Genomic DNA, 12,858 nt, shown 5'->3' with positions numbered 1-12,858 from the left:
TCCAAGGTTTTTAGTTGTACTTAATGGAAAGAATAGGAAAAAGCACATTTACTTCATGTCCCCAGAAGTAGAGTTAGTCTCAGTATTGACTTTTACAAAGACTTTTACAATAGCAGCGCTTGACATTTCAAAGACAGATTATAGAATTTGCACTCATTTTCATGCAGAAACTTTGTGGATTGTAATTGAACCATGTACACCCATAAAACAAGCCATCTGTTTAGCAACACTGACCTGGAACATAGGAAGGGCTTGCCTCTGTCCGTGCTGGAATACAAAGGAAGCAAAATAGACTCTGTCACCTGTGATCTTACAGTCTATTGGGGACAAAAAGATGATCATGTACAAAATAATCCGAGGGAAATGCTAAATTGTACTGCAGTCTAAGGAGGGGATAACTGTCATCAGGGAATATGATCAGATTGTCAACTGCTTTTTGTTTTTTTTAGTCATCTTAAGAGTAGTTTATTATATAGAATTTTCCCATTTTATTCAGTATTTTACTTGAAGCCAGGCCACTGTGCTTAGATCTAGGATATACAGAGAGTGCCAAAAAAATATGTATACTTTTTTTTTGAAATGTGTTTGTTGTTTTAATTGGGGAATTGGAGGAGGGGAACAGTGTTTGGGAATTGAGGAGGGAGTGTATACACATTTTAAGAAAGGAAAAAACAGTATTAAAATAGTAATACTCAGTATATACTGATAATAAAAGATGAACACAAGTCATGTGTATACATGTTTTTGGCGCCCCGGTAAGTGTTAGGAAACTATGCTCCTTGTTTTTTAGGATCCCTCAGCTTGAGTTGGAGCCAAGGGTGGGAAGCAGGCATAAGAGGGCAGACTCTTAAACTTATAACAGTGCAGTGTGAGACACGTTGTATTATGTTCATACAGAAAGCAAATTCTACAAAGATAGAGCCCTGAAAAGGTTGAGAGAAGGCCACACAGAGACCATATGGTGACATATGTTTGGAGGACAACTAAAGACATAAGAAGCACTGGGGTGGGGAAGAGCGTCCCGTGCAAAGGCACCCATGTCAGGGAGCTTGGCAGAGGGCGTGCGACGGGGTTATAGAGAAGCTTTGTAATAGTAGGGTGGGTAACTGTATACATTCGCCGAGAACACAGCCGATGATTTAAAAGTGTTTGGATTTTAGTAATTCACACTAGCTTTGCTGTGATCCAAGTCAATGGATTTGTATTGCAATGAGATAACATGAATAAGATAACATGTCCAGGAGGTTTTTTTTATGTTTATGAATATGAAAAGGTTGTTGGTAGGTGGTATGTGCAATTGATGGTAAATAGATAACCAGGTCTTTATTGAGACTTTGACTTGGTGTACCTATGTGTGTGCACCTTGGTTTTACAAACATTCCAACATATACTTGCATATACGTGGTACAGAGAGAGCATTGAGAAGGGGCTCTTCAAGTTCTGTCCAGCTAGTACAGTAAGAGTTTACTTGCCTGGTCTTCATTGTCCTCAGCAAAGCGATTACATCATCATTTTCTTTGGGAACCAATTTTAATTTCATCTGGAAGTAGTTTTGCCACATACGCCTCAGTGCTGATTAGCAGAGGGAGATACGGTGCTGTATATGGCAGTGATGTGAACGGACATGGTGCTCCTACCTAATGACTGTTCTTTTCAGATTTTACAAAACATGGTAACGTCTCTGGAAAGCTTAAGATTAAGTCAAAATATTGTCTTGTGTTTTTATTGAGCCAAACATAGCTAATATTTGGGACTCTACGCTTAGAAGATTTTTAGAAAAATATTGTTTTGATTATATAGTCCAAGAATTAATCTATTTCTGTTTCTTATTGCAGATGGAGTCTGGTGGTACAGTTTTGAGTACCAACTGGTCTGATGTGGGTAAAAGGAAAGTTGAAATCAACCCTCCTGACGATATGGAATGGAAAAAATACTAAATAAATTAATTTGCTACCATTGTATTGCATATGCTCATCCAGTGCCCATTGTGTCTTAATATCGCATTCTTGGATTTTGAACACTGGGTATCTTTTTGAAGGATTATACCTCTTTACCTCTTTGTACTTCAGAAATTATTTTTCTTCGAAGTGTTCTGAGAGCCTAATGAAGACCCTGTTTTACCACTCTGTCCTTAAGGATTGCAGACATGCTGAAGTGAACTGAACTATCACTTGCTCCGAGATAGATTAGTTCTACCTAGTTGTGGGAGTGGAGAAGTAGTTACAGGATAGCTTGGGTTATTGCCTTATTTTCAGTGCAGCATTCTGTTAATAATTTATCAGACTTGGCAGCTTTGGATGAGAATAGATTTTTCAACTTCAGTGTTATATTGTTTGCTTTTTAAAACTGCTTTTGAATGGCATTGTAAATAGAATTTTTCTATGAAGAAGTTTGGTTTATTTACCCTTCTCAAGTTTTTAATGAGAACTTTGAGAAATTATTTATCACAGGGAATTCCCATTCAGTTCTTTTCATGGGAAGTATTTATAATTGCACTGAAATTTTAGTCCTTACTTTCCAAATTCCTATATAAAGACATAGACACCTGACTTTAACATGCTGCAAATTTAACTGTACCGAAGGCTAACCTGTGAAGATGAGAAGAGGGATTTAGAAAAGCCCAGTTCCACTCCTTGCTGCTTGTGCCACAGCAGGATTTCTGAAATTACAGCACTGGTGGTTTGGTTTGGTTTTTGTAGGGGGATTTTTGTATTTTTTTCCCCCTGTATTAGAAAATCTCACTTCTCACACCCCCATGATTACTTTGGTTGCAGTGGTTTAGGGCAGCTGCTGAGAGAGTAAATTGATACGTATATATTTAGTATCTATTTAGTAACCGTTTGTGATAAGGCACTACAGTAATAACTCGGTTTGCGAGCATAATTCGTTCCGGAAATAAACTACTCGTATTGCAAGATGTCACTCATTTACCAAGTTAAAATGTATTATTAGATTGGTGCTATTACTTTTTCACCAACCTAATAGAAATGTTTGCTTGTCTTGAGGAACACTTGCAAACCAAGTTACCGGCAATCCACGGTTTTACTGTATGTACTCTGCCTTCATAGCTGATGATAGGGTGGATGGGAAGCAAATTGGCCATCATTTCAGCCTCCGGAAGCGTGGGGATTTAGCCTTCCTTGTTGTCCTTTCGCGTGAAGTGTAGGGCTGGCCATGAGGAAAAGGGTGGTAGGGTGATGCCAGCCCCTGCCCATACCTGCTGTTGCAGCTTCTTCAAGCCCGTCGGGGTTGTCACTTGTCCTCACCTAGAGCTACAGGCTACGTTTTTTGTTCTTAACACTGAAGGAAAAGGCAAAATTAACTTCTTGCTTGTATGAATTTCTAAAATTTCTCCTTAGGGAAAAAAATTAGTGAATTTTGCATTCTCTGTGTTAACCTTTCTTGGTTCTAACAGGTAGGGAGGCTATTGCTACCGAGATGATAAGTCAGGGGTACACAGCCCTACACCAGAGACGAGAACCCTAACTCCAGCAAGTCTCAGCCACTAACTAGCTTTATAGTCGGCAACAGGTGTAGACTTTCTATGTCTTACTTCCTTTATCTGTAAATAATCTGTAGTGTCTTAGAGTTCTAATTAAAATTCCATGATTCTAAATAAGGAAACATTTTTGTCACTTGAGAGCAACTTTTTTTTCTTAACACTATTATAATAGAAGTTTAAAAAAAAATAGTGCTAGTTATGCTTGTATTTTAAAGGATGCATTATATCCAAAGTATGCGTATCTATTGGCTACATTCGTTTAGTTGTGGGATTCAGAATTTTGCTGAGCCAAATGGAGTTCCTCATATACATGGCTATGTTATAGAATTGTAAAATGTACCTCGTCTGAATACAGTAGATTTATTGGTAAAGAAGGGGATTTGAAGTAGGTTAGACTATGTCCTGAAGTGCCCCTCCCAAGGACTGCCTGCCTGTCACCGCTCTAGGTAATGAAAGCCTGTAAGCCTCCAGGAAGGTAAACACTTCATGTTGATTAAGAGTCCCTTAACTTGATCCTTATTCTCGACCATCTTAGCTCAGCTATTAGTTGGTCTCACTTTCTTTCTAGACTCTCACTCAGCTCTCACATTTTGGTTCTCTTAGTGCTCTAGTTAACCTTTTGCTTCTTCCAAATGTACATGTTTTTTGCTTAGTGTTTCTTTTAAAGATTGAGTCCTGGAATCCACTTTTTTTTCTTCTTCTTAATCTTAGATTCTTTATGTGTCTCCTGATTTCTGTAATCACTTGCACCTGATGACTTCCCAGAATTCTCTCACTATCTTCAAAGAATCTTGAGAAAGGGGTAATCTACTTCTTTGAACTCTGCTATCAAGTCTCTTAAATGGCTATACCATAGGTTTGAAACACCAGGTTCAATTTTGATGACTCTGTCTTGTATCCTAACCCACTCAGAGTTAGTTGGTAACTAACAAGTTCAGTCTTCAATATTGGCACTTATTGGCCACTTTAGAGAAATACTCTGTTTTCTCTCTTTTTTTTTTTTTAGATTTGGATTTAAATATAGCTAACATACAATATGAGTTTCAGGTGTACACAATAGTTATTCAACATTTCTATACCTAAAGAAGTGATCACCATGATAAGTTCAGCAACCATCTGACACCGTACCACGCTATCACAATATTACTGACTGTATTCCCCGTACTGTACATCACATCCCCATGACTTAAACTTGTTTTATATTTGAACCTCTTATTCACCTTTCCCCCTTTTTTTAAATTTTCAATTACAGTTGGCATTCAATATTTTATATTTCAGGTGTACAGCATAGTGGTTAGACATTTATATAGTGTAAGACGTGACCCCCCCCTTCACCCCAACTGGTCTAGTACCCATCTGGCACGATACGTAGTGATTACCATATTATTGACTATTCCCTATGATTTTCTTTACATCCCCATGACTATTTTGTAACTGCCAATTTGTGCTTCTTTATCTCTTCCCCTTTTTCACCCATTCAAACCCCCCTCCCGTCTGACACCCATCAAAATGTTCTCTGTGAGTTCGTTTCAGTTTTGTTTGTTTATTTGGTTCTTTAGATCCCATATATAAGTGAAATCACATTGCATCTGTCTTTCTCTGTCTGACATACTTCACTCAGCACAATGCCCTCCAGGTCCATCCATGCCGCCACAGATGGTGAAAACCCATTCTCTTGCACGGCCAAGCAATATTCCATTGTATATATGCAATACCTCCTCTCTCTCCATTCATCCATCCGCAGACACCCAGGCTGCCTCCACACCTTGTCCATTTTAAACAATGCTGCAGTGCATATGGATGCACACACCCTTCAAGGAGCGTTTTGGGTTTCTTCAGATAAATACCCAGAAGTGGGATTACTGGGGATTACTTTGTCTCTTGTTATAGCCTTTGTTTTAAAACAAAGTCTTATTTTGTCTGGTCTAAGTATTGCTACCCCAGTGGGGGTTTTTTTGTTTTTGTTGTTTTTTTGTATCCATTTTCATGAAATCTTTTCTCTGTCCCTGTAAATCTATGTTTATCTCTCGATCTGAATTGAGTCTCTTGTAGGCAGCATATGAAAGGGTCTTGTTTTCTTATTCAACCACCCTATCTTTTGATTGGAGTAATCCATTACATTTAATTGTTGATAGATACGTAGTTATTACCATTTTGTTATTCATATTTTTTATATTTATTTTTTTTGTCTTGAAGAAGTCCCTCTAATATTCTTTGTAATACTGGTTTGCTGGTGATGAACTCCTTTAGCTTTTTCTTGTCTGGGAAGCTCTTTATTTGTCCTTTGATTCTAAATGATAGCTTTGCTGGGTAGAGTGATCTTGGTTGTAGGTATTGCTTTTCATCACATCACTTTGAACATTTCCTGCCAGTCCCTTCTGGAATGCATGGTTTCTGTTGAGAAATCAGTTGACAGGCTTATGGGAGCTCCCTTGCAGGTAAATCCTTTTCTCTTGCTACTTTTAAGATTCTCTTTTTCTTTAATAAACTTTGGCATTTTAATTATGATGTGTCTTGGTGTGAGCCTGTTTGAGTTCATCTTGTTTGGGACTCTCTGTGCTTATATGTCTCTTGTTGAAGTTCTCCCTGTGGTAGGTGAGCATCCTTATAACCAGTGTTGAAACTCTGCATCTGATAGATTGCTTGTCTCCATTTTGTTTAGTTCTTTTTTTTTGGAGCTTTGTTCTGTTCTTTTATTTGGGACATGTTTCTTTGTCCCCCCATTTTGGCTGCCTCCCTATGTTTGTGTCTGTGTATTAGGTGGGGCTGCTGCTATGTCTTCCGTCTTTGTAGAGTGGCCTTATGGAGTAGGTGCCCTGTGGGGTTCAGTGGTGCAGCCTTCCTGCTCACTACAGCTGGGTGCTCCAGGTGTCCCTTGTGTGGGTTGTGTGTGCCCTCTTGTAGTTGAGACCTGATTGCTATTTGCAGGTCATTGAGGGGGTTGACCCTCAGGCTGATTGGTTGTGAGGACTGGCCATGACTACAGTGGAGGAGCTGTGATTCAGGAGCTGACTCTACAGAGCAGGGTTCGCTTTGGCAAGGCTCTGGTGCCTGCCCAGGCTGCCCTTTGGGCGTGTCATCCTTGGAAGTGGCCAGGTGAAGCTCTGGCCCAGTCTGAACCTAGCCACTGGGTCTGCCAGCCCCCAGGCCTCCTGGGAGGGGACCCGCTGCAGGCCAAGTTCAGCCACAGTCTGTGACCTGGCATGAGCCACAAAGCAATCCAGAGATGGCTGCCACCTGTGCTGTGCTTGGAGGTGCCTCAAGAGACCAAGGCAGGTTGCCGCTAGTGCCGGGCTTAGGGCTGCTCAGCCAGAGGTTCGAGACACACCGAAGCCAGATGTTGCTTGTTTGGGACGTGAACTTTTGAGAGATTTTAGGAAAGTCTGCAGCATGAGCCAAGGCAGGCCATTTATATGGAAAAGCCAGTGGAAGCGGCTTCAGTGTGCCCGTCAGCTGGGTGGGGCGTGGTCTCAGGGAACCAGGGCGGGGCGGACAGGTCAGAGCAAGTTGGATGGAGACTCAGATACCATGTGTGCATGTGTGCGTCTGCGCAGGGAAGGGGAGGGCTCAACAGAAACAATGGCTTCTGCCAGCTCCTCCATCCAGGAGAAAGCTGCCCCTCCAGCCCTCACCCTGAGGCCAGACAATCCAGCTCCTCCCTGGATGTCCTGGGCTTTTTTTGAGCTGCTGCCCCAGGGCTGGAGCTCAGAGCCAGTGAGTCCGTCCACGGGTAAGTCCATGTGCAGGCCTTTTAGGAGGAGCGCCTGGGAGTGTAGCCGCCCTCTGTCTCGCTCAGCCACAGTCTCTGCTGGTTTTCACAGCCAGCAGTTATGGGGTAATCTCCGCAGCTGAGATATCCCTCCTGATTTTTAATGCTCAAACACAGGTGTGGGAGTAGCCCGTTCCTTATCTCTGCCACTTGTACCAGTCTCAAGGTGGCTGCTTCTGTATGTCTCTAGTTGTAGGGTTTCTGTTCAGCGATACTTGAGGCAATTCTCAATAGTGGTGGTTCTGTGGTTTAGTTGTAATTGATGTTTTCCTGAGTGGAGGGGAGCACAGCGTTTACCTACTCCGCCATCTTGATAGGAAAAAAATCTTGTTCTCTATATGGAATGTGGAGAGAGAGGACGGTTTGCATTGATAACTACAGGTTTTTTTTTTTAACGTTTTCATTCCTTAGATTTTGATATTCACTAACTGCAGAACATTGAATTATTATTGTCACTGTGTCCCTGAGTCTGGGAGAAAAGAATTGGACTGTCCTGTATAAATTTTCTAGATAAATTTTAAATAAATATTTAAAATGGGGGTATGTCACTGTTGTTATGAATAGTTCAGGTAGACATTTTAATTTAGTTCAATACTTAAGTACTTTTTGGCTATTTTTTCCCCTTTTCCCTTCTTTTTCTCCCCCAGTTATCTACTTCGTCACTCTGTCATTCTCTGACATGTATCACTGACCCAGAGCAGCACTGCCTATTAATTTACCATCTGATCTGCCCAGTGCACATTAATTCTCCCTTGTTCAGATTAGTGCACGTCTCTGACTTGTCGCTATTACTGACATTTCCAAAAACAGCAGAACATTTCGGGGTGGGGTATGTGTGTGTGTGATGAGAGCTCCTTTCCTTTGTAACCAGCTCTAGAGGAGTTTTACTTGACACACCTGCTGTTACTGTCCCATAACAATATGGATATCAGTGATCTCTGCCTTGGAGGAACCAAGGAGAAACGATAATAAAAGCTAAATGGAGAGAGGAATGGTTTATGCGCCAGGAAGTCATGTGTGGTTTTTAAATAGGGCTCATCAGCAAGGATGTGTCCTTGGTCTCCAGCTGTGCACATTCTGCGGTAAGATCCTTCTACACACCAGGAGCCTTTGTTTTGGAAATGCCTGGGAACCTGTGGGCCAATGGGAGCTCTGATTGGCTCACAGATGTTAACTATTTGGAGCCACCCCGTGATTGCTTGAGAAACTCATTGAACTCTTAGCTTCTCCTCCTACCTCAGTCAGCTTGCCCCCCAGATGAGCTAAAATCACATACATTGCTAACTTATGAGGGCGGTTAACTGGTAGCTGTTCTGTACTGGCACTTTTTATGGGCCTGGTGTCACTAAGTGCTTTATATACAATACCTCAGTATAGCAGCCTTGTGAAGTAGGGATAGCATCCTATTACAGATCAGAAAAATGAGGCTAAAGCTAAGTTCTTGGCCTAAATCATTCCACTGATGAGGGATGGAGCTGGGATGGGAACCCAGGTCTGTAAGACTCCAGTTCCCATGCATTTAACAGCTGTGGCTCCCACTGCAGGCGAATGCGTTGGGTGTGTAATGAATGATTTTTACTAATAAAGCAACTCTGACAACGAAGCAGAGAATGTGCAAGTTGAATTAATTCTCCTTGTACATGGATGGGAAGGTATAATCCTAAAATCAGAATATTATCATCAGTGTCTTAAGTAGGAAACCTTATTAGGAATTCAAATCTCTTGCCTTTTGTATCAAGTAGTCTTGATTTGTGGTTAAAGTGCTTTTTTCCCCTCAAATCCAGATAATTACAGAGAAACAAGACACCCTTACAACTGCTACAGGTAGAAGAAGACTGGCGTGTTATGCTGGTCCAATTCTTTAAACTTGGGAGCATTCAAGCTAGTTTTCATTGCACAAATGCTAAGATTGTTTCAGGTTTTTGTTTCCTAGATAACGTGTGTGAGGATCAGTGTGTCACTGATTTCTTCAGTAGGATGGGATTCAGGTTTGGTCCCTTTGTTTCCATCATCGTCAGCATCGTGTATGTGTGTATACTCTGAAGTTTGGCTACTCCAGGGTCTTCTAAATGCTACCTTTGCTGTGCCTTCAAAATTGGAATTTTTAATTATTTTTGCAGTGAGGCGTCTCATACCTCTCTCATTGACTTTATTTTTTCTTACAATTATAGGATTCAGTTATACAAAATGAATTTTTAAAAGCAATACTGTTTGCCCCAAAGGCAATTTTTCGTTTATAAAAAAGGTTAGGAAAAGAACCGTCAATGCCTATATGTGGGCTTTAAAACACTATACTCTACAGCACAACTACAAAAGCTCTAGATAACAGTAACCTATTGCACATACTATATGCGTAATGCTTTGCATACACTAAAGGCAGCACTGCACAGTGGTTCCTTGGGGCCAAATCCTGGTTTACTTGCTGTGAGACAGTGGGCAGGTGCTTGATGTCTGTGCCTCAGCTTCCCTGTCTGTAAAATTGGGGTGATGATAATAGCCACCTCATGAGCTGTTATGAGTTGAATGAGTTAATCACACAATTATTTTTCCCAATCCAGAAGACTTTTAAAAGCTAAAGCGTCTGTGTGTGTGTGTGTGTATGTGTATGACTCAGTGGTACAAAACCTGACGTGAACTTACAATAGGAATAGTCATATTTTGCTGCAGAAATAATGTTTAATTACAGAAAGCACAGATCCTGCTGAGGTCGTTGCAACATAGATCATATGTCTATATTGTATGCTATATGAAATTCAAAACTCAGAAACACAGCTGGCTCCAAGGGTTTTGAAAGAATTATGTACCTGTGTATATAAGGTGCATAAAGCAGTGCTTAATGTTACTGATAGCGTCAGCTCATATGCATTTAGGATGAAAGGTTTAAACCCTATAGAAAGTCTTCTTTTTATAAGCTCGGTCCTTCCAGATTCAGGATTCTGTCTGAGGAAAGTTTACCAACTAGTTAAAAATTGTTGATATAAATTTTAAAATTTGTGCTTTGAGAGTGTAAGAGTTCATAGTAAAGTTTTTTTAACTTGAATGAGTAGTTACTTAAGCAGAGCTTCAATATGTAAGTATCGCCAGGTGGTAGAAGATACACACTATACTATGTTAAGAGGCGTCCTTTCAGAAGCTCCCTGGTTTTACTTCCATTTTAATTTAAATCGCAAAACAGTAACACTCTCAGGGTTTATAAACAGTAACACTCTCAGGGTTTATAATAACAAGGTGCAGAATCGCAGCATGTGGAAACCGGAGCTCTGTCCTGTTATTTCCATTGGAGTAGAGAAGCCGATGTTTTTGTAAGTTAGTTCATCGATCCTGTTTCCCCCAAAGAATCCGGGGAGCAGAGATGAGCGGGTGCCCTCCTATGTGTGTGGACACCGCTGCGGGCTCAGGCTGGGGTCCTCCTCCCCAGCTACCACTCTGCTGATCATTTGTACTCGCCTTTTCTGTGATGTAATTGACTACAAACAAACACTTTCATGAGTTAGCTATTGGGTCATCGGGAAAGTCATGACATATTTTTTCTATGTTTTTCATTGCAAAAATGCGTCATGACTTTTCCGACAACCCAATATATTCCATGCCCATGAAATGTGCTAAGAAAGTGAATGCATTTTCTTGGCTTTACTGTTATTTTGCCATTTATTAGTTACAAAATGATCCATTTCTTTCATTGCTACTCTGCCACAGAGGCAACTGTTTTGTAGTGGAAAGGATACTAAGGTGAATCTGGAATCTAAAGATCCCAGTTCCAGTACTTTATATTTTAATACTGGAGTGTTTTGACGACAAGTGACTTGCCCGTCTGAACTTTTTTCTTATCTCTAACTCGGGGATAATTACCTCTCAGGATTGTGAGGATTTGACTTCAGTCCTGACTCAGTATGTGACCTGTAAATGTTACTTAAATAGAAAATGCATGATTTTGTTTTTCCTCAGTCCTGTTGAGTAGTGACATTCGTAAAGGAGTAACAAGTCTGACTTTTTTCCTGCTATTCCAGGGCTTTCATAATTCAGCCTCAGGCAGACTTTTTAGTCCCCTCCGTCATGGCCTCACTGTGTCCCTAAGGTCTGGGGACAAGAATACTTGAGGGGCCAGAAAGTTTCTCTGGAAAGAGCCATAGAGGGAGTGCTTTGCAGGCCACACACAGTCTCTATTGCATATTCTTGTTTTCAGTTTGCAGACCCCTGCTCTGTCTGAACATCCCATGTGTTTTCATTCCTTCTTCCACCTAACCTGGGAAGCTCTAGTTTCCTTCTGATGTGTTCACACGGAGCTCATATGCCACCTCCAGGAAGGCTGCGTGATCTTGTGTTACTCTGTCAATGGCTGACTTTGTAGCAGTTGGGTTGGGTTATTTGCTTATGGTTGAGGCATCCATTAGATCCTTTGACAGTTCTACCCGCACCACCATGTCTCCTGAGCATGTTTGAGGGTCTGATCTGTATTCTGTCAGATGACTGCAGTTGTCTCATTTCTGACCCCATGTGACTGAGCTTCCAAGAAGTGGGGGCTGGGGGTGGTGGCCGGCAGGAATGGCCCTCAGAATTTGATAGATTGATGGATGCATGCTTTTGCTTGTGGTCTTAACCCTGCACAGAATGTCCTGATTCCCGTCTTTCGTTACGTGTCCCCAGTTAGGATGTCAGCACTGTTCTGAACTCCCCCACTCCAGGCCTCTGCGGGGGTTTTCTGCTCCTCCAGTTGTGCTCTCCACCCCTGTTTATACGTCTGTCACAGTCCCTCTCCCAGTTCCAGTGGTTTTAGGGTGGTTTGCAGTGGTGGCTCCTTTTACCCTGTGTGTCCTACACATTGTTACTTACTTAGCTTTGGATCTTTCATGCAGAGCAAGGTGCCTTTCACATAGCAGATACTCAAGAGTTGGAACCGTTCCTTTACCCCAAACTAAATAGTGAGTTTTTAAAAGTTTACTTTTTTTAATACATCATGCCCTTGAAATTGATCATTTATTCATCAGTACAGATGCAGTAGTAATTATTTAAGTAGGTTTTTAACCCATGGCCATGAGAGATATATCTGACATGTTCTTAAGTGATCTACATTACTGGAAGAAATAGCAGTTCTATAACTAATCAAAACCAGTGTGATATCCAAATATTTTTTGTTTTGCTGTTTAATTTTCAGATTCCTTTTTTTGGGGGGTTCTAATTGTTTTGTTTATGTGTGTTTCCTTCAAGAAAAGACTGAAATTTATTTTCTCACTAGATTTTCATCCTTTCAGAAGAAATCTTGAGCCTAAGGAACTTGGGTAGAGGAAGGGAGGCCAGAGATTTCCAAAGCCAGGCATGGCATTAGTTTTGGCATATGGAGCGGTCTGGAGACCAAGAGTGACTCAAGCAAGTTCATTTATCAGCATCTGAACTTCGGACAAAATTTGAATTGCTTACTCTAGTATGTTTTCTCTGGAAGAACCCCAAAGAAATTTTGAGATAGTGAATACTGTATGAACCTTTGGCGAGGGTAGCAAATGCTTTATGAATCTTTGGTGAGGGTAGCATGCTTTGTTTTTTCACAGTATTAACACCCTCGTGGTCTTTCTATCAAAAGCCATATACTTTT

General features: G+C 41.0%; 1 protein-coding gene across 1 annotated transcript in view; it reads left to right on the top strand.

Moving 5' to 3' along the window:
- The window catches only part of SUGT1 (SGT1 assembly cochaperone of MIS12 kinetochore complex), a 38,256-nt gene extending 36,282 nt beyond the window's left edge, over window positions 1–1,974 (top strand). Inside the window, exon 13 of the mRNA XM_019650356.1 lies at window positions 1,836–1,974. Coding sequence (XP_019505901.1) covers window positions 1,836–1,937 — 102 coding nt within the window. The 3' untranslated portion in view covers window positions 1,938–1,974. The remainder of the gene's footprint in view (window positions 1–1,835) is intronic.
- Window positions 1,975–12,858: the final 10,884 nt, after the last annotated feature.

The sequence above is a fragment of the Hipposideros armiger genome, unplaced genomic scaffold (genome assembly GCF_001890085.2).
Source record: "Hipposideros armiger isolate ML-2016 unplaced genomic scaffold, ASM189008v1 scaffold_140, whole genome shotgun sequence".
NCBI classification, from domain to species: Eukaryota; Metazoa; Chordata; class Mammalia; order Chiroptera; family Hipposideridae; genus Hipposideros; species Hipposideros armiger.
The sequence above is the reverse complement of the archived record's forward strand: the minus strand, read 5'-3'. Positions and strand labels throughout refer to the sequence as shown.